A 23,160-nucleotide genomic window follows, 5' to 3' on the forward strand; every position below is an offset into this window, starting at 1 on the left:
CAATTGACACATTTCATTCAGAGCTGTTGTCTATAGCACTTGGTAGACCGATTAAGACTGGCTACTAAAAGAAGGAAGCTGGCCAGTTACCTCTTAAGGGAAAAAACTGATCTGTGTACCACCAGCTTTGGAGGCCAACTCTGACAGTAATCAGAGAACAGTCTTTAAACTCTGTTCTCCTGATGGTCCCCAGAGAATTGCACATGCAGGAAAATCATCTCCTTCTGTACTGCCAGCTATTTATCAGATCTGAACTGCACTCCACCCTGCTGAGGCATCGGTGACACCACCTTGGGTCAGCTCTGTAATATGCCACAAGCGGCTGATACACCCAAATTTCATTGGCAAGTGGGGACAGAGTAGAGGTGAAGGAGAGTCAGGCAGTGGCAGCAGAAGGGGGACTGTTAGGGCTGCGTCCTCCATGCAGTATACTGTCTTATCGATAATGGAAATGAAAATGGGTCCATGACCCAAGGGATGGGATCTCTTCTTGTCCCACTATCTGCTGGAACAAAGAACATACTCCCTGGAATCAAAGTTGGGCCGATACTAAAGATGGAAGTTCTGCTTGGTAACAGAGGAAGTCTATTGTGAGAGCTTAGTGGATGATGGTAGAATTGGTTAAATCTATCTATTGCTAGTGACAATAAATACTTGGTATTAAAAAGACAGGTGAAATTCAGAATTACGGAGGAACTGGACAGAGCTCACTGAGTTCATTCCAAAGGAGCTGTCCCTTCAAAAATGTTCATTTTCATTTTTTATCTGCATTTGCGGTACAATTAGGGTGAAAGGTGTCAAATGGAAGGCAACTGCATGTTTGTACAGTAGAATTTCTGTAAAGTTAAGACAGACTCAGCTTCTCATCCGATTTTGAGCTGTGGAAAACCTTTCTGAGTGGACTCATTTGTTTGTGGAAAGAGATGGACAGTTTCACTCTCTTCTGTGAGTACTAGGATGGAAAAGTGCGTGGGTGACTTGAAGAAGGTGAAAATGGAGTAAAAGCAGCAAACAGGATACATTAACGGTGGTGCAGGATTTTCACAATACGACTGAGGGTGTCTGGAGTGGCAAAAGCCAAATACTGAGCACAAAGCCAGTCTTCAAGGCTGACCCCACCCTCCCTATTCAGGGACTTCTCAGCAAACCTGATCATCAGCAGTGTTCGTTTGATGTCCAGCCAGTTTTGGAGCAGGGCATTCCTTTGCACTGGGCTGGGGGTGGTGGTGAAAGTCTGGAAGAGATCTTCCCGGGGGCCCCAAAGCAGACACTGGAGGATGCCTTTGGCATCTGAAATGAGGATCCGCTCAGAAGGGTTGGGATTCAGGAGGCAGTTGGCCAGCTGCTGAAGGCCCCAGGAATAGGGGGAGCGGAGCGGGATTCGAGGCAGGTCTGCTCGAGTGTACTCCTTCTCCTTTAGCTCTGGGTTCTCATCAAAGGGGTTGGGCAGGTGTAGCATCTCATAGATGAGGATGCCCGTCTGGAACTCATCACACTTTTTGTACTGGGTAGCTGTTATGATCTCTGGGGCGAGGCGAGACTGGTCCCGGAGAATGTCAGGATCCACCAGGTGGCTCTTCTGCTTGGCTTGAGAGAAGTTGCTTACTATAAGCCTTGTGGGACAAGATGAGGTGGGGTTGGGCTCCGCAGGCCCAAGGCCTTGGGTGGTTCTCCCGGGCTGGTAGTGGACAAGTAGCAGGTTCTCCAGACGGAGATCGCAGTGAGTGACATGGTAGGGTTTGAGGTGCTCAAGGCCAGAGCACAGCTGTAAGAGCAGCAGACACACTTGCCTCTCATATAAATCAGGGCTTTTCCCATGTTGGGCCAGAGAATCTTGCACGAAATCAGCCATGGTGAGATATGGAACCTCTCTGGTTATGACCACAACATGGCTTCTTTGCTTCCTGCTAATAACTCCCTGGCTTTCTTTCTGGGATGACTCTATTTCAGAGCAGGGCTCTGGGCTTTTCCCAACAGTTTCTCCTTTCACATCTTCATTCTCTTGCATTTCATTCTCTTCCTCTTCAGGGGCATCAGGATCCTCCCAGGGAAGAAGACGCTTAGGGACTTCAGCAAGGAAATGACCACAATCCTGCTGGATGTTAAAATGGACAGCCAGACTCTGACGAACAGCCAAACTGTGATAATACTGCTGAGATTCTTTAGCTTTGCTCTTACAGATCTGAAAGAAGAAAGCAAATAACACAAGTTAAAACACGTACTTTCATAACCAGGCTTATGATGTGTAAAGGAGGATTAAAATGGAAGGTGACTAGTTAGGAACAGTATTATAATGAAGTCTTCAGAAAGGGTCGTCCTGTGCTGAGTAACAGTAATAATGGCAGTAGCCATTTCTTAAGGCTGTCTACGTGCTTGGCACTTTATGTGTATTATATATATCTCTGATCTCCACACTAACCTTCAAAGCAAGCTAAGGATCTAAGAATAAAACAAACAAATGAACAAAAAAAAGGCAGCCTAGGGCTACCAGTTTGTAAACCTAAGTCTGTCTCCACTATACCTTATACTTCACCTAGAAAACAGAACAACAAAAAATAATTTTTCACCTACTTTCTGTGGAGGTTTACAGCCAAGACTTACACAGCAGCTCAATAAATGGCTCATAGATACCTTATTTTACCACTGGTCAGGAGAGTGACGTACAATTGGCCAAATAAACTGCGGGTTTTCCTAACTTGTCAGTGAACGTCACTGTGATGGTTACAATTCAGGCACTCATAACTCACTGGCAAGGTAGAGATAGAGGTTCGAGAGAATCGCTGGTCTGGCCTGGTAAAAACAAAACCAACATTTTGATGGCAGGAACCTGAGTTTTATGTTTTCTCTTAACAGACCTCATTTAAGGCCCAATATTCAAGGCAATAAGGCCTTTTAAAAAGAACTTTATTAAGTGGTTACAGATCAAGGAAGAGTTTTTTGATCAAAAACATTATCCAACAGTCCTACACATTAAAACTATTGTATTTCTAGTCTTAAAGGGTTAGAAAAGCAAAAAGTAAATAAAATCTCCCCAAAATGGATTATCTTCATTATATAATGGAGAAGCTGACAGTGGACGACTCAGTCTCTAATACTAGTTCATAGGTCATAATAACATGGTCAGGACAACTCCTCTACAACCCTGTTAACTGAGGAGCACATTTTACACTCTTCCCCCTCAGCATGTGTACAATGCCATCTTTCACAGAAATCAGAGCCCCAACAACAGGCACTCTGCAGTATTTACACTGCCCATTTATTGCAGTTATTCAGAAAAGCAGCAAATTTTAAAAAAGATTTTCTAGTCATTTTTATTTAAAATAAAAATGTACATATTATTAGGAAGATGCTGATGGGTTCCCAGTTCTGAGAGGCAGCATGCTCTGATTTCCATTCAAACAGATATTTAAAAAAAAAAAAAAAAGGGTAAAGGAGTATCAAGGGGAAAGAGGCATCCCTCTCTCGTGTACTGTATTTACATATCATATATTATAGTTAGAGACTTGATCAATGCCATAGAAATCTCTCTCTTTCTTTCTTCACTCTACTGCCTCTGAAAACAAGTTTCTTCAAGTCTTCTACCACCTACCTAATCAGTTTGAAGGTATACGAGGCATTTCTTTCTTCTTTAAGCAAACTTCTGGTTTTGAAACAGAGATATCCCCAGGCTGAATTCAAGTTCGAATATATATCTTTCAGAAAATATTATCTTTGGAAAGCTCTCAAAATCTCAGCACATGAAGTATAACATATAATCCTACATGCTCAACAACTACATGAATTCTTTCTATACTGTACTGTTGACAATATTTCATGTTCATGTGTCACCAGATATTTGAAAATCCTATATTAGTCATCATTTAGTTGTATGGAAAGAGGCCCAGGGCATGGCACCATTAACCCCATTTCTAGATTTAATAATTTGCTCAATATCACATTTCCTACTGGAATGAAAGTTCGAAGGTCTCAACTCCTCAGCCTTTGCAAAGTCAATCAAATATCCGAGTTTGGCTGAATGAGACTGTGTAGTTAAACTCTAGCTGTCATGTTACAGAAAGTGTACTCAACCAAAGACTTGGGAGGCCTGGGGTTTAGCCTCGCCACTAGCTATGTAACCTTGGGCATATTACTTAATTACTCTGGGTCTCAATCTCCCTAATTAAGGAGACAATATAAAGAATATTGAAACCTACTTCATAGGGTAGTGGTAAGGATTAAAATAGATAAGTATGCAGAGCATACCTGTAAATCTCAAAGCTGTACACATGTAACATTGATAGTGACTAAAACAATGAATGTGAAAAGTGATGCAATATTATAGAATCCTCATATTTTTTCAAAGAGAGCAAGGCAAAAAAAATGAGTATTTCTTTTGAGTCCTGAGAGCCACTTGCCCCAGCGGTGAGTCTCTCTGACTACATGTTTGGCAGAGGGCAGCTAAAATTCAACACCTCCATGCCAGGGTCAGCCCTGAAAAATAAGTCAAGACTTGCAGTATGTTCTGATCCAAGAAAGATCTACCTAAGGTTTAGAGAGAGAGAACTGTTTCGCCAACTTCGGTTTTCACTATGTCAAGTTGCACTAAAAAAACTTGCCACCTTCTGGTTTGGCATTAGAAGCAGAGAAGATATTTTAATTGTAATTATTATTCTAATTGTGACATTCTAATTGTATCTACACACACGCCCACACACACACACACAATTTGTGTAAGATTCCCCAGAGACTTGTGAATAGGTAAGAACATGGACACTATAACAAAAATTTATGTTTAGCTTCACAGATCAACTTGAGATAAAGGTTCAAAGTGATTTACAAAAAAGAAATGATAAATTGTTCAGCCATTCTGGATGCTCTGAAGGAAAATGGTCTGCCTAGATAGCCAATCCGAGTAGATGGTACTTCCTTATCTCTTCATCTCATAATATGTAGAAAATCTGAAGAACAATGGTCACTCTAGTTTTAAGGGCAAAGGAAATAGGGAGAAGATTAGAGTGTGAAAGAGGGAAACAAAATACTAGAGCTTTTAACTGGTACATAACCATGAAAACAGTTACAAGCAAAACACAGACCTATGGAGATTTCTATAATAGGATTTCTCGGATGATGTGGATCTCATAAATCTTTATTACGGAGTCTGCAAAGATGTTAATTTAGGTGGGAGTATTATATTATTCTATGTGCCGCATAGTAGCCATTTTTCAAATATTAATAACTTGACTCCTTTAGGTTTTCTTAAAAAAATAACCTGACTTCAGATGATAAATTTCTAGTTCCAAAAGTCATTTCAGAAAACAAGCCACTCTTTCTGGAACAAATTGACAGGGTTTTTCCTGCTGGTTGAGTTTTTTCCTTCTTCCTTTACCCAGGGATCAAAGTAACTCCTTATCTTTCTTGAAAGGAATTCATATTTCTTCCTTTTAAAGGGTAATTGTCTTGAACTGGAGGAGTCTCATGAAAGAGTCCACTCTTCAAGAAGAATGACTTCCACAGGATTCAGGCTCCCTAAAATTTTGAAATAGGAACAAAACTAGAGCTGGAATGGTCCCATATCTTCATGTAAGATTCTCCCTTTTAAAGAAAGAAAAATCACCTCATATTTGTTTTGACTGTGAATGGAAAAACCTATTTCAAATGCTGCCAATTTTATCAGATTCTGTATTGCCTACATTTTCAGAATGGGAAGAAAAAGCCACAGTAACATTAGAGGAAGCTGTAATATCGATAGCCAGGTGTTATTTACATGTAGACTGTATAGCAAAAGGACAAATCGTAAAATACACCATAGGTCCATTTTCTGAACAAGTTTTTGGTTCTAAGAAGGTGGCAATGTCAAATTTATGCAAATGGAACACTTCATGTGAAGAGCACAAGTGGAAAGAGATGCCCACGCTGGGCACAGTGACCCTTGCCCATTTGCCTACTCACAGGGCATGCCTTCCTGAGCTATTTCTCCAGAGGACACCAGAAGAACATCAAAAAGGACAGCCAGCCAACTGGTAGTTACATACTCACCAACGTGGGCAATGCACTGTCACAAAAATAGAGGCTTGAGGGGAAACTGAGTGCTTGCCTGAGTTAATTAAGGTGAGTGAGGACAGAGAAGGGGAAAGAAAAATGTTGATTCTTATCAACTGAACATTCAAACAAGTATCTGATAGTTCCTCAGCACTTCCAATTTGTAGGACATGGCATCCTGAAGCAATCCAGACAGAGCCCCAAATACAGTGGGGGTGAGTATCTCTTAACTACCGATAAATCATCTGTTGGAGAATGGGAATAAGAACATGCTTCCAGAATCAGAGCCAAATTGCCTTTCCCTGAGACCTTCTTAGATTCAGGTCAAAGCACACATAACTTACACAGGCCTGATCCTAGAGGAGAAACAGAGTATTACAATGATTCCTCATAGACAACTCAAAAAGTTTAATTTCAAACATTCATTTCAGTACAGGGGCTCATTTTCTGTGTCGTTTGTGACAACTGGTCTACATATCTTTGAGGCAAATTTGCCATTAGAAAGCATTTATGTTTGTAATAATAATCTCAACAGAGACAGCTAACTTAAAAAGCAGATTTTGGGGGACTTTGACTATAAAGCCCCCATTAAAAGCAGCTGGGAAGGGGAAGATGGCATTATATGTCAAAACTACTGACCCTTTCAGAGTGCCCACAACGACCAACGAGTATGTACATCTTACTACTCTTTCAATACTAGGGAGCAGAACAGATATTCAGTTTAAGGCAACAAAGTAGGGAGGTATGAGGGAAAGGTGGGCATTTAGCAAAACAAAATGGCATGGCTATGGAATAAATCAGTCATGAATGGAATGGTATTATCCATTCTTCTTTACTTGACCTTTCCTCCCAAAGTCTCCTTTAAATGCTGGTGTTTGGGGGCGGGTCTGCTCTCTGTTCTCTTTTCTCATTGATTCCCTTCAGCAAAATCATAGCGTCCTTGATATGTTGCTGACTTCCACATCTACATTTGTAACCCTGACTTGTGTCTGGGATTTAAACTCATCTATACAATGGCCTATTTGATTTATCCCCATGTATGTCCCATATCACAGATGCCTTAATAAGCTCAACATAATCAAACCTGAATTCTTCTTCCCACCAAACCCCGTTCTTCCAGCACTCCCTCTGTTGGTGAATTATGCTGACTTCTCACCCAGATGTTAGGACAGATGTTACCTCTGGATTTCTCCTCTATCTTCACTTCCTATATCCAAGTACTTACCAACCTCTATTGATTTTCTTCCCAAATAACTTTCAAATTATCCTCTTTCCTCCATCTCTATTGCTACTATTATCACTTGCCTGGACCACTACAAAATATTTCCAGCTGGTTTCCCTGCCTCTCTTGTGATTCCCCTTAAATAACCTTCCACATAGCTACCAGAGCCACCTTTCAAAAAAATTGCTTGCCTATTTAAATTTCCTAGTTGCTCCCCGCAGGATAAAGTCCTGGCCTGGCCATCCTTTCCAGACTTATTTCTCACCTCTCTTCTACTTTTGCTTTATTGAATGACCTACAGCCAGCTCCTTCTCCCCTGGTGTTTTCTCTGTTTGAGGCCCCTTCTCATCACTCATCTCCTCAAGTGATTCCTACTTATTCTTTCAAAGCCCTTCTCATGTGTCAAAGAGAGAAAGTACTAAATACCCTAAACTTATTTTCTGTGTTTCTTCTATATCTTGTACACATCTCTATTATTACAGATATCATTTTTTTGTCTGTCTTAAGAGCAGATATTTGTATCTTTACAGTCTAGCACAGAGCCAGGCACATAGTACATCTAAATATGTCTGTACAAAATACTGAGAAAGGCTCCATGTGATCTGGTGTAGCCACAGGGCTTATTTACTCAGACCAACTGAGTAATAAACGAACAGCTTTTATGAAACAGATAGAAGTTGTTAAGGTGATGGGGGAGGGGGCAAATCTGAGTAATAAACACTTATGACCTAACTATACAAATGAGTAAAATCTGCACAATGAGGTCTGTCTACTGAGTCTAGGCTGCCCTGGAGGCTCAGTGATTTTGCTGCACAAAACTACACAAAAAAACATTGCCCTTCATTATTCTATTCAATTTTCTTTCCTTTTCCCCAAAGAAAGCAATAATTACAAAATACAGAACTCTTCAAAACTATTTCACACTAGCTTTTATTTTTGCATTATAGGCCCAGTTGGCTTAGTATGCCTTCAGCCTACTTCCACTTTATCAGCAGAGAATCTCATTTCCATCTTACACTGCATTTTAAAGTGCCTCTGTGAACTCTAATAGAGATGGATATTATAAGAAGTAAATTGTAGAAGGACAAAAATGAGAAACACTGAAGATCACACACACTATACCATCTGTGCTTTGCCACATTACACAAAAGCACAGCTGCAAATGGGAGAGAGTATAGAATGAAAACCCGCAAATTCTAAATTGATATCCAGTATGTGGTACAATCTCACTCTAAGAATACAGGTCAATCACTGATTCACCTCAATTCCTTGATCTGCCTAGGAAGAGTGTTGTTTTACTTGCTGCAACAGAGCTAAGACCCAGACACACTTAATGCTGTCACGGATATATTAAAAATGGATTAAGTATTTAATGTATAAATACTGTCTGGACCCCAAGCATTCAGAACTCCATTGTTATAGGAATCTGCTATGAGACCTGTCAGGTAGGCCAGGTAATTTACAGATTAACTTGCTGCAAAATGTTCACATTCCAAAGAAATCTATTTTGGAATCTAAAAGGGAAATTCCAAAAGGCAGTTGTATAAGATTTTACTATTTTACTTGTGACTAGTACTCATCAAATCTTGTCACATTCCCACTCAGCATGTGGATCAAAAGAAAATCACTTGTGTTCCTGAGCCAGTAATTCAGGCTGACAGAATGACATCCAGGATGTTCACACTAGAGAAAATGAGGCACAGAGCAGTTCAATAACCACTCATAGTCCAGATTAGGAATTAAATTAATTAGAATCCAAATTTATAATTCTTACCTCATTAAAAGTTATGGCTCCGTTTTTCTACTAGACAATTCATTTTGATTCTAGGTTTTCATGAGTACCCTAAACCTCTCCTTTCTAAACCAATCCTCAGTTGAGACTCTTAGGTACTTCTGTAAGCATTCAGCCCCGAAATGAAGTGGACATTCACCCAGGTTGGCTGCTGATCAATTATTTTCTGTGAAGTTTCAATGTTGGGCATATTTGCGTTGAGTTATGAAAGTGGAAATGGTTTCTCCTCTAATTTTTTCCTTGTCACTAAGTCAGTAATTAATTGCCTGTGTCCACAGTCTGCACTAGCTGTAAATTCCTACCAAACAAATTTCTGTTAATGCTTTTTCATTTAGTTTCTTACTTTCTCAAAGTCCATCCAAATAAGATAACCGGAGACTCTGGAAGTCAAAATGCAATAAAAGATGCTGGTCTCCATAGTTCACCTCTATTACAACTTTCAACAGGATTCCTGGCATAGGGGAAAGAGAAGTGGCCCCACTGCTGTTGTAGAGAAGTGTATACCTTCATTGAACTTCATGTGCTCTAGCCTTGAAAACAAAGACCTGGGTTACTTCTAAAAGAGAAGATGCCTTTACTATCTTAAATTTGGACTGTTGGAAAAATACGTCAGAAATTTATACTTTTTGCTTATGTGAGATTTTCATTATCTCCTCAAAGTAATCTCATCCAAATTTCTTATGTGGTGTCCACATAACAGCATTTGTTATAAAATGATCTCATGAGAGCAGTGAAAAAATAATGTCCCAATAAGACTGAGCCATGATTTCACCAACTGTTCACCCTGCTTCTAGGCAAAAGGATGTCATTTGTCCATACAGGGACAACACTGAAGAACAGCAGGGTCAGTATATTGACAGTAGGGCAGGTTCCATGTAGAAGTCAGGAAGCAGCCTTCCAGGAAGCTGGTGACCCTATGCAAAACTAATTGTTCCTCTCTGGCCTCAGTTTCCTCCTGTGTAGAATGATGAAGGTCCACTCTAAAGTTAACTTGAGTCTCTTTGAGAGTTATGTGTATGGCCAGTGGCTACACAGATCTTTTGAAAGGGGGAAAAACAGGGTAGATTTTATTTAGAGTGGGGAAGTTAAGGGCTGGAGGCCAACCAATACGCAGCCCACAGAGACACATGGTCCGGTCTGCTGGGTGGTGGCTCACCAAAAGGTAATGAGGGGATAAAAAGGAGACATGAATAAGACAGGAGTAGGAGTTGAGGCTAAATATTGCCTGGGCATCAATTTGGCCTTTCCTTCACCAAAACATTTAAAAAGTAGGCTGTGCTCATTGTCTCCATAGCTTCCCCGCTTCATGCTCCCTCTATCTCGCTGTATTTGGTATCCACTCCCATTATTCCTGAGACTGTATTTTCTTAAGGTTTACCAGAGACTGAACTCCTTCCTTTACTCATTCTGCTCAAGCTTTCTGCAACCTTGGACTCTCTGATCTATAGGTCTTCGGTTTTTGATACTTCTTTTCTAAATTCTCTTAATTTGGGTCCCTTAGGTGTGGGCCTTTTCCCAATTTGTAGGCTCTAGCACTACCATCTCATATATTCCCACAGTTTGAACTAAATCAAGTCTATGAGGGGCGTGGGTACCATATTTCTAGTCCTGACCTCTCTTCTGAATACCAAAACTACATTTTAAAAATCTGGCTACCGTGTTTCTCTTGACTTAACTGTCCCGGGGGCATACTTCACAAAGAGCTTATCTTTCTAGCTTTTCTGATCCATATTTTAGTTAATGGTATCGCCATCCTCCTGGATTGTTCCTTCTTGAAATTTTAGCATTACTGCCCTCATTCTACATCCGGCCACTCACCAGACACAGTTTATCATCTGCCTTAGCTCTTTCACTATCTGCCCCTTCTTTTCCACTGTCCCATTTTAGGGACTCAATATTATTTACCTGGACTCTTGCAATGGCATAATGTCTGACTTCCCTTCTTCCAGTTCTTCTGGACTTTTCCACCATAGTTTTCTTTCAAAATCATTAATTTTATGCTATGCCTCTATGTGAAAAGCCTTAGTGGCCTCCCACAAAAAACAAAATCTAACCTCTTAAGCTCATCAATCAAAGCTTCTAAATTTGGTCCCAAAACTCTCCATAGCCAAATTTTTCACGATTCTTTCCACACACTGTATTTAGCACAGTGTGAAGTGGACACGAGAGGCCCTTTTTGTGGCCCTGAGATAAATGTTAATGACTTCTTTCATTCATTCATCTTCATTCTTTACATCTCTGTATGCGACTCTAAACCTTCATCATAATGTCTTGTTTAAGAATTACTTATGCCTTTGTCTTTCCCACTACAATATAAGCTCCTTGAGAGCAAGGCCTGTGTCCTATTTATATGTAGTTCTGTAAACCTACACAGATATCACATTTTGTACAGTAAATGTTTCCTAAAAGGTAAAAAAAATACTTATCGAATGCCCACCATGTACATGGTATTACATTAGACAGCATATACTGCTATCTAATGCTAAGGATATCAGATTAATAATATAATAAGGATATAAGGATTAATAAGTGATGGTTCTTGTCATGGGGAAGCTCAAATCTAATAGTGGGGAGGGGAAGCATGTTACCTTAATTGCATAATGGCAGTATTGTACAAATGTACAACTGTAGCATAACTTAGGTGCAGTGATAGAGAAATTCATGGGGTATAAAATACATAAACAGAGAGGAGCCATCAACATGTTCTCAGAAGGTCAGAGAAGAAAATTCACAGAGCTGGATTAAAAAAACACGGGAAGGAGTTTTCTAGGTACATGAGAAGAGAGAAGGAATCAATAGCTAGTACTTACTCAATGCTTTCAAATGATGCTCTGAGCATTATATACATCACCATGTACATACTGACTCCTGTGATATTTCACAATGGCTTTAAGAAGAATGAGGTTTTTTTTCTCCATTTTATATATAAAGACACCCAGCTTAGAAACAACAAGTAACTGGGCCAGGGTAACACAGCTTATTAATAAGTTGCTAAAGCACAAATTTAAACCCAGGTCTTTCTGACTTAAAAGCCCAAATTCTTAACCACCATATCAACAGTCCTCAAAGTTTGTGTATAGAAATCGCCTGGGGGTGCTTGCTAATAATTGGAGTTTCTTAGGCCTCACTTCCAGAGATTCTGATTCTGTAGGTATGGATGGGGCCAAGGAAACTACATTTTTCATGAGGACCCCTGAAGTGACTCTGAAAGAGGTCAACTGCTCTTCCCAGAAGAGCAGTCCAGACAGGATGAGTGTGTACAAATCTGGTTAGCATGAAATAGAACCTATTTATAATTTGTGCTAGAGTATGAGACTAAAGAGATGAATTACTAAGGATACCTGCTTTTGAGAAGCTAAATCTCAAATGATCCAAAATTTCTAATTCCTTAGTTTTTGCACTGAAAAGACATTATGATATTACTTTTTAAAACAAAATAAAAATTACCTGTAACTATCACTATTCTTACATAGGAATTATCCACATAGTACAATTTTGTTGGTCAATTTTTTAAAAGTTATAATCATATTATCTTGTATTCTATTTTCATGTGACATTTTACAAAACATGTTTTTCATGATTTGTACAGTCTTCATAATTACCATTTTTAATAGCTGCAACATTCCATTGGGCTGATGTAGCATAATTTATTAAATTGTTTCTTTAATAACAGGCACTTAGTTTGTTTCCAATTTTTTGCAGTGCTAAAAACCATGAGGATATTAGCATTTAGTAGCTTTCTCTCATAATTTTAAGGAAAGATGTTTACATCTTTGAAGTAATGAGAAAGAAAATATCTAAGTGCAGAACCTATCTAAATATGCTCAGGCTAGTGCCTAATATTAAAGAAGAATAATAGTGAATAATCTAAAAAAAATGTTGAGCAGTAATTTTCCATTACTGTTAAAAACAATAATGTATTATTTCATTATATTTTATATATACTTTATAATTTATAAAAGCAGTTTCACTACATAAACATATGTGCATTATAACAATCTTATAAGGTAGGTAGGGCAGTAAGTATACATTCATGTGAAAACCAAGACATGTTTAGTTAAATGATATACTTGGGAATATATAGCAATAGATTCAGGACTTGGACTCATGACAGCTGACTCGGAATCTCCTTTATTTAATCTGTGTTGACTTTTAGTTTAATATCAATAAAAAGAAAAATGATATTCACACTGAATGAAAAATAAAGTTATAGACTGAATTGTGTCCTCCCAAAAGTCTTATGTTGAAGCCCCAACCCCTAACCCCTAATGTGATATACTCTGTCCCCCACCCCAACCCACAATCCCCTACACAGCTATCTACAAGCTATGCTGTCTGTAAGCCAGACCACGGATTCTCTTAGGAAAGAGACAAAATTGCATGGCAACAATACATAAAGTTAGTCAAATCCTACTTCTCAGTTGTTTTGAAATAACATATATTTCAATATCCCTTTCTGAAATATGTCCTCATCCTGCACTGACACTCCTGTATTATAGCAATAATAAGGTAATCCAAGGTAGAAAAGGCCCCATTAACCCTAATTGATATAACAGCCCTTGAGCGCAACACAGAATCTCAAAATGCTATTTTAGACTCAACAGTAATATATGGGTTGGGACACAGGGCAACTCTGCCAGTGTCACTACAGGTAAACGATGTAGGTGCTGCAACTGCAGAGAGCAGCTAGTTTAAGGTCTGGTCCAAATATATACTGTTGTGATATATGGGTAAGGGCTTTAGTTTATCTTATTCATTAATTTACTAAGACACCATCTGGTCTTTCTAAGGCAAATTAACAAATAGAAGTCTTTTAGATATGTTAATTGGTTTTAAACCATGAATAGAATCAGTGAAAAGGAACTATGGGATTGGAGAACATTACCTTACGTTTACATAGATCTTTGTGTTTTTAAAAACTCTTTCACATACAATTATCTCACTTGATCCCAACCTGGATTATTACTGTAAACATTTAAGAGGAGGAAACTGAGGCTTAAATATTATTACTCTCTTAATGTATCGGGCAGAACTTAAGGAATAGTGAAAGAAATACTTATCAGAGACATTTTGTTTTCTATTAGCCAAACAGCCCCATAGGATGGGTAATCATTATCCTTCTTTAAAGTTGAGGAAGTTGAGATTCAGAGTAGCAACTTGTGACAAAGCTACTAAGTGGCAGAGCCAGAATTTGAACCCAGATCTTTTAGACTTCAAAGTCCAGGCTTTATTTAGTACATTGAAGAAGCTTATCACTTACTGTTACATTGAACGTAATTGGACAAGAATTCTTGACATTGAGTTTTTGCCCTCTGAAAAAACAGGTTGTCTGGAATGGGCCATATACATTAAGAAATTAATATGTGACATAATGGAGAAAGTGTAGTCTATGGAGTCAGAGAGATTTGTATTTAAATCACAAATCTACTAATTTCTAGCTGTGTGACTCTAAGCAAGTTAGTTCATCTCTCCAAGCTTTATTTCCTCATCTGTCAAATAGAAAAAAAGATCTTAGCCTTATAAAGTTGCTGTGAAGATAAAATTATATAACACTAACACAGTTCTTGGCACATCAACAAATATTGGTTATCTTCCTCTATAAAAATGTTTCTCTAGGAAGCAGAACAATTATAGAGCAGGGGTAGACAAGGGTCTCTTATTTGCTAGAGCAGTGTCTCCAACCCCTGGGCCACTGATGGATATTGGTCCCAGTTAGGAACTGGGCCTCATAGCAGGAGGTAAGCGACAGGTGATTGAGCAAAACTTCATTTGTATTTGCAGCTGCTCCCCAGAGCTAGCATCATCGCTTCAGCTTGCCGTCAGGCCATCAGGCATTAGAATCTCATAGGAAAACCAGTCCTTGGTACCAAAAAGTTTGGGGTCTGCTGTGCTAGAGAACAAAGACAGAAAAACTTGGAGTGCAAGGCACATAACAGACCTTATCTGTACAGGTAGCCAATGCAAACAATCACAGCTCAAGGATTACCTATTTCAAGAAGACTTCTTTGACCTTTAGAGTCTGGGTTAAGGTCCTTCCAAGCTCCTATAGAATGCTGTTTACCATTATTTTAGTATACTGCATTGTAAGTCTGTCTCTTTACATGTCTGTTTAGATAATAAGTAAGCTCCCTGCTTATTACAATATCTGGTGTAAGGTAGATGCTTAACAACTTTTTGCAGAATGGAGGGAAGAAGAACAGACTCGTTCCAATAACAGTGTGCTGGATAAGATTAAAATCAAATTTATAACATTTTCTTACCTTGACTGCATAGTTATTAAGTGGATCTTTTGCATATGACGCTGTGTAGTAAACTGCATCACCTGCCTCGCAACATGGCTTGTCATTGGTTAGCCTGAAGTCTGACCAGCTGTCCACCCCAAAACGGAGCTGGTCTTTCTGCCCAGCCATGAAGAGGTCTTCACATTTAACAGCTAGTTTCTTCAAGGCATCTGTATAAAGGCTTCGGATTTTCCCCACCACTTCTTCCTGATTCTCAAGTCCTCGATAAAGTGCTTGTCTCTGTGACTTCTGGATGCCTCGGCCCTGTTTGCAAGAGGGACCACGTCGACTGGAGAGGGACTCCATGCTGTTGCAAAATCTATCCTTAATACTGAGAGTGGTTAAGCTGGAATTGCTATTTGCTGCTGAGGGGATAGGTTGCTCCTTGTGCAAAGGTCTCTCCAAGGAGTCATTAGACTCAATGTCCAGTCCCTTGAGTTCATAACTAATGGAAGAGCCAGCACTGCTGGCATCCCAGTTGGGATCAATATCATAGGTAGGATTAGCCATGACATAAAGACTAGTTTCCATGGATTTTTGTAGGTCTTTGGAGATTGGCTCTGTATTGGCTCTTATAATCATTTTCTTTGGCAGTGGGGGTGGCATAGGTTGGGAAGCATTAGGTGCTTCTTGGTCTGTTTTCCCAGCAAAGGTAATGGCATCATCCAAAGCTCCCTTAGGCTGCCGTGGATGCTTGGGAGGTATCATAGCTGCTCTAGATTGCCCTGAATTGTTTGAAAAGAAAAAAAAAGAACAAGTAAAGTTTGCATTATTGCTACATAATTGAAACTAAAGCAGAAACAAGTGAGGTGGCCATAAGAATGTAAGAAGTCAATGGCTCAATTCAAAATCATAGAAGAAAACAACCAATAAATAGCTAAATATTAAAAACAGACCCCAATACTTGGTGGAAGCAACAAATGTGAACAATGTCTCAGGAATTCTGTGCCAAAAGAACAGGGTGATGGGCTTTGTTTTCAAGAAGAAATCCAAATTCTTTATTCTTGACCCTAAGAGTGCCACTCCTTAGTATTCTAGAGGTGTGAATAATACTAAGAAGTGACAGACACTAAAATAATTGCATTGTGACAAAGTAGAGATAACAGCATTTGTGGATTAAAAAAAATACTTGGGAAGGTGATTAACAACAATTGAAATGAGCAAAGAGACCACTAGACAGGTGCTCAGAAGATACCATTTTGTTCTTTTAACTTTGTTCCAAAGTTAAGTTGTACTGTATACAGCACTTGTCATTTTCAATCCAACACATATGAATACAATTTCATAAACCATGTTCTTTTATTTCAATACAGAGATGGATTCTGGCAGTGCTTAAACTGGTCTATGTATAAGATTCCTGTGATTGTGGTAAGGGGACAGTGTACATGAGCAGTCAACTGCTTTTCCAAACATCATTCACAAACTCTTATGTGATTCTGTTTTATTTGGGCGGGCACATAAACTGTGATTTGAGAGATATTACTTTTGAACATTACTCTTACAAGCCCTGGTTATAGAACTAATCAGAACTAATCGCTGCTTCCTTGCCAGTATTTACAGTTAGAAAATAAAATACATGTGTGTGATCAATGATACCTTCAGGGCTTATTGTATAATGGGGAGGGGACATTATTTTTTTAAAAGACAGAACATACCATGAAACTTTTATAAAAGCTACTAAAATTAGTTATGTTACTGAGGCCTCCACTCAGTTTCTCAGAGTGAGAGCACAATACACTGATACAGGTTGAATTATGTACCCTCTCCCAAAATATGTTGAATCACCAACCTCTGGTACCTATAAATGTGATCTTATTTGGAAACAGAGTCCTTGTAGAGGTAATCAAGTTAAGATGGCATCATTAGGATGGGCCCTAATCCAATATGGCTGGTGTCCTTATAAGTGCAGAATGGCTTATGAAGACAGACACACAGGGAGAACACCATGTGATGACAGAGGCACAACCTGGAGTAAGGCAACTGCCAGCCAAGAATGCCAAGGATTCATGGCCACCACCAGATGCTAAGAAGAGATAAGGAAGGATTCTACCCAGAGTCCCAGAGGGAGCATGGCCTTGCTAACACTTTGACTTCAGACTCCGAGCCTACAGACTGTGGGAGAATAGATTTCACTTGTTTTAAGTCACCCAGTTTGTGGTACTTTGTTACAATGGTCCTAGGAAACTGATACATGCTTCTGCTGATGATCAGACAGAATAGAAGGCACTGATGGTCCTGAGGATGATAATAAATACAGATGGTGGTAGTTTGTTTTATTAAAAATATGTCCTTGTAGCAATGCCAAGAGTAAGCACCAATATAAACTATGATTGTAATAACAATATATTCTACTTCCCATGCATACAACTCAGATCAAGAATAGCTAAGAGTTTATACAAACTATGACAATATACACATCAAACCAAAGGACTCCATTTCTCCACCAATGGCATGTCGGAATTTTTTAAAACAAGGATTAGATCTACATTACATGTAAATATAAACAAAAATATGTATATATAGGTAACATGAAATGAGAAAAAGAATACGAGAAAGCTCCACTGGGCCAGGACTTTTGTTTTATTCACTGTTGTATCCTTTATGTCAACAACAGGGTCTGGATATAATAGATGCTCAATAAATATTTCTTGAATTACTAAAGGAATAAGTATTTAGTACTGAAAGAGAAAACATGGTAAATTTGTATACGTACCTATAACAAGGAAAGATACTGAATTAGTAATTTAAAAATTTTTCAAATAGAAAGTCCAGGACCGTAGCTTCATTAATGAATTCTACCAAACATTTAAAGTATTAACACCAATCCTTCACAAACTCTTCCAAAAAACAGAAGTGGAGGGAACACTTTCCAGCTTGAAATGAGGCCAATATCATCCACATACCAAAAACCAAAGATATTACAAGAAAACTAGAGACTAATATCCCTTATGAATATAGATACAAAAGTCCTCACAAAATAGTAGCAAACTGAACCTAGCAAGATATAAAAAGGACTATATACCATGACAAAGTTGTATTTCTCCTAGAAATTTAAGGTTGGTTTAACATCTGAAAATCAACCAATGTAATATACCATGTAAACAGAACAAAGGGGAAAAAATCTCTCACATGATCACCTCAATAGATGTAGAAAAAGCGTTTGATAAAATTTAACATCTTTTCATGATAAAAACACTGAACAAACTAGAAAAAAAAAGAGAGAACATCTTCAACCTGATAAAAGGGTACCTATGAAAAACCAAGAGCTAATATACTTACTGTTAAAATAAATAAATAAATAAATAAATAAATAAACAAACAAACAAAAAAAACACAAACAACAACAAAAAAAACCTGGATGTTTCCTGTCTAAAATCAAGAAGGAGACAAGGATTTTTATTCTTGTCACTGCTGTTGTACATTATACTAGAGAATCAAGCTGGGAATTAGGCAAGAAAAAAACTGGAAAAGAAGAAAAACCATCTCTATTCACAGAAGACATAATCTTATATATAGGAAAAGCTAAGGAATCCACAAAAAAACTAACAGAACTAATATACCAGTTCAGTAAGTTTGCAGGATATAAAATCAGCATAAAGATCAGTTGTATCTATACACTAGCAATGAACAATATAAAAATCAAATTAAGAAAATTCCATTTATAATATCATTAAAAATAAAGTATTAAAGAATAAATTTAACAAAAGTTTAACGCTTACACACTGAAATCTATCAAAAGTTGCTAAAGGAAATTAAAGATCTAAATAAATGGAAAGACATGTTATGGATCAGAGACTTAATATGTTAAGATGAAAATACTTTCAAATTGAGCTAAAGATTTATTGTAATCCTTATCAAAACCCCAGCTGGCTATCTTGCAGAAATTAACAGGATGATCCTAAAATTTATAAGTAAATACAAAGGATGCAGAGTAGCGAAAAAAAAAAATCTTGAAAAAAAAGAAAACAAAGTTGGAGAACTCACATTTCCTGATTTCAAAACTGACTTTAAGACTACAGCAATCAAGATTGTGGGGTTCTGGCATGAAAATGGAAATATAAATGAATAAAACAGAATCGAGAGTCCAGAAATAAATCTTTACATTTATGGTCAATTGATTTCAACAAGGATACCAAGACAATTCAATAGGGAACAGTCTTTCACCAAATGGTGCTAGGACAACTGGATATGAAGTTAGATCCCTACCTCATACTATACACAAAAATTAATTCAAAATGTATCAATGATCTAAATGTAAGAGTTAAAACTATAAAACTCTTAAAGAAAACATAGGAATAAATCTTTTTGACCTTTGGTTAGGAAAAGTTTCCTAGATATGACACCTAAAGTACAAGTAAGAAAAGAAAAATTAAATAAATTGGAATTCATAAACTTAAAAAACTTTTGTGCTTCAAAGGTCAATTTCAAGAAAATGAAAAGACAATCTATAGAGTGGAAGAAAATATGTGCAAAGTATCTTCAGAATTTATAAATAATTCTTACTATAAAAAGGAATGAAATAATCCATTAAAAGTGGACAAAGGACTTGCATTAGACATTTTTCCAAAGAAGATACACAAATGGCCAATAAGCATACAGAAAAGATGTTCACCATTACTGATTAGGTAAATGTAAGTCAGAATCATGAGACCCCACTTCACATTCACTAAACTAGTTATAATCAAAAAGATGGACAAGTGTTGGTAAGTGAGGATATGAAGAAATTCAAACCTTCATACATTGCTAGTGAGAATCTAAAACTTGTATGCAAATGTTCATAGCAACATTATTCATAAGAGCCAAAAAGTGATAACAACCCAAATGTCCATCAACTAATGAATAAATTGTAGTATAGTCATAAAATGGAATAATAGCCATAAAGAGAAATGAAGTACTGGTGTATGCTGCTACCAGTATGGACCTTGAAAACATTATGCTAAGGGAGAGAAGTCAGTCGCAAAAGACCACATATTATGTGATTCCAATTATATGAAATGTTCAGAAATACATAAATTCAGAGACAGAGAATAGATTAGTGATTGCCAGGGGCTTAGGGAAGATGAGGGAAAAAAACTGGAGAGTGACTGCTAGTGGGTTTCAGTTTAGGTTGATACAATGTTCTGGAATTAGATACTGGTGATGGTTGTAAAATTCTGTGAATACACTAAAACTCATTAAATTGCTACTTTATGCTCTATGTCTGTGTTCACATTGACCCTCTTCCAGGAATGGTTTCCCTCTCCTCTCATCTTTAAACATTCCATCTCTGAGGAGTGTTTCGTATACCACTTCCAAAAATTGACCTCTCCTTCCTTAGGACCTCAGATATATCCTGTGAACACTAAACACTTGACTTGTGTCCCTGTCTGATTTCCCTATAGGTTTGCTCATTGAGGGCAGAGATTATCTTCTCTTTATACTCAGAACACCAAGCAAAGAGTTTGGCTGAATGAAGGGGAATGAAGAAAAGGAAGGAAGGAAGGAAGGAAGGAAGGAAGGAAGGAAGGAAGGAAGGAAGGACCCCCACCCCCGCCATGCTGGAAGGAAGGAAGGAGGGAGGGGAGGAGGGAGGGAGGGAGGGAGGGGGGAGGTGGGCAGACAAAAGGGTGGGTGGGTGAGAGGGAGGGAGAGAGGGAAGAGAGGAGGGAAAAAACTAGAAACATGAACCTATTCTTGCTCCTTCCAATGTGAGCCTTAGAGGGCTTTTATGGGGTGCCATTTTCTACTCAATTCTCCAAATTAGAACAAAAATAATCATGGACATGGAAGAAATGTAGGATTCAAAAAGTGTTTTTTTTTTTTTCTTTTCATTACCTCAGAACTGACAAGTGAGACAAGGTCAAGGTCTATCACTATCAGCAGCTCTTTATTGCTTATCAGAGGAGGTAGAAGAGAGCTGATCATGCCGCTTTCTACCACCTGTAGAATAAAGTCCAAACTCCTCGCAAGTTGGTCAAGGCTCTCAGTCTTATCTACCATCATTTCTCATTAGACCCTCCCACACAAATCACTCACTTCCTGTTCAATATGATCCACATTTTTATTTTTACATCCCTGCCTTAGTAATGGTCTGTTCTAAGCCCAGTTCAAATGACCCTTTCCCACTGAAGCCCTCCCTACTCTCTACCCACCAACTCCAAATTGGGAGTGATCACTCCTTCCTCTGTATTCTCTTAGCACTTTTTGCTCTATTAGAGCATTTTTAGCCTTTTATAACATTTTTTAAAAAAACATTCTCTCAGAACCTGGTGTGGTGTGAGACACACAGCAAATATTAAGTAAATGGCTGCCATACTGAAGGACAGAGAGCGGAGATGGTCATCATTCCAAAATGAAAATAGATAGCCAAGGCAGCAAGGAAATAAAGACAATTAATGGTGGCTTCTCCTTCCCAACAGCGGGATAGGATCTCCTGGGAACTAAGGAGATTTCCACGTGGAAATCAGAAACTTTTGCATTCCAAATGATACCACGAGCATTCCACAGTCCATGCAAGTAGGTCAAGCCATTCTTCCAAGTCTAAAAGTGTTTCGTGTTGTTATTTTTTTCCCCCTCCCAAATGAATTCCAATGATCTGGGTCAGTGTTTTAAAAGCTTGGTATCTTAGCTGTTTTTATTTTAAACTTTTAATCCTGTATATTTCTCTCAAGCCTCTGGGACCAGACACTAAGTTCTGCTTTCAGCAGGCCTGATATAACATCACATACTCTACATTTTTGTGGCATACAAGCTCTCTAAAAAGAAAAATTAGACCGTTTTCTAAATCTTGCTTCGCTATAGACTAAAAAGAAGTTTTTCGGGACAAATATGTTTGACTAAACCTTCACTCAAACCTTACTTTCCTCTTTTTGAGCCTTCTTATACTCTCTTTACCTTCTCTTTGCTTAAGAATGTCTTCAGACTTACAGATAAGGCCCTATATGTTCTGAAACTCAAGCGATGAAAACTGGATTAAAAAGGAATAATTTAATGACTCAAATTCAAAGAAGCCAAAAGAGTGTTTGAAACATCTCAGAAGAAAAATGATTGATATGGGGCTCTTAAAACTTACAAGACTGGTGTAATAAACAGAAAGAAAATAATAAAAATATTACTTCTAAAGATCAACATTTTAAAGATGACTGCATATTGAAAAACTCAAAATAATAAATGCATTATTATAGAGGTCTACAGAGAGGCACTATCATTGAAAACACACTAGGGACAAAACAATGATCCATTTGGGTAGGATCAGTATGCTAATGAGTACGATTAGCTCTTTATTCTAGTAAGACAGGAATAGGCTTCTGGTCAGTCTCCCTGCCTCCATTCGTCCCATAGGTGGCTTCCAGAACGATCTTTTAAACATCCTGATCATGCCAATAAAGGGACATGGTCAGGATCATAGATCAATATTCTTCAGTGGGTTTCCATTTCCTTTGGGTAAAAGATACACTTGTTGCGATATATACACACCATTTATGATCTAGCCTTGCTTTTCCGCTCTTATTTCTCCCACTCTGCCCCCTTTCACTCTGCACTTAAACTACCCTGAATTAATTACTTGTAGTTAATTTTTCTATCAAGCTCCGGGCCTTTATACATACTCTTTACTTGGAATATTCTCCCTTGCTTGTCAAGCTGGCAAACAACTACTCTTCTTTCAAACTCTGCTCAAAACCTTAGTGACCCTCTCATAGATTCCTTTGGGCAGATATTTTCATTAAACCTTTAAATATCTGTATCACAAGCAACTACCACATGGGCTCCTAAGAGCCCAGCCCTATATCTGTCTTTCCCAAAGATCAGGAGTCCTTGAAGATTCAGTTCCTAGCCTGGTTCCCAGGAGATAGCTGGTATTCAAAAAA

The 23,160-nt window shown here is 38.2% G+C and overlaps 1 protein-coding gene across 13 annotated transcripts in view; it reads right to left on the reverse strand.

Annotated features, from left to right (window-relative positions):
- Positions 1 to 917: 917 nt before the first annotated feature.
- The window catches only part of PEAK1 (pseudopodium enriched atypical kinase 1), a 254,328-nt gene continuing 232,085 nt past the window's right edge, over positions 918 to 23,160 (reverse strand). For all 13 annotated transcript variants that reach the window (XM_025040364.1, XM_025040363.1, XM_015597708.2 and 10 more), the window contains 2 exons: positions 15,293 to 16,038; positions 918 to 2,182 (listed from right to left, as the gene is read on the reverse strand). In XM_025040364.1, coding sequence (XP_024896132.1) covers positions 1,022 to 2,182; positions 15,293 to 16,038 — 1,907 coding nt within the window. In that variant the 3' untranslated portion in view covers positions 918 to 1,021. The remainder of the gene's footprint in view (positions 2,183 to 15,292; positions 16,039 to 23,160) is intronic.

Source organism: Pteropus alecto, unplaced genomic scaffold (genome assembly GCF_000325575.1).
Source record: "Pteropus alecto unplaced genomic scaffold, ASM32557v1 scaffold38, whole genome shotgun sequence".
NCBI lineage: Eukaryota > Metazoa > Chordata > Mammalia > Chiroptera > Pteropodidae > Pteropus > Pteropus alecto.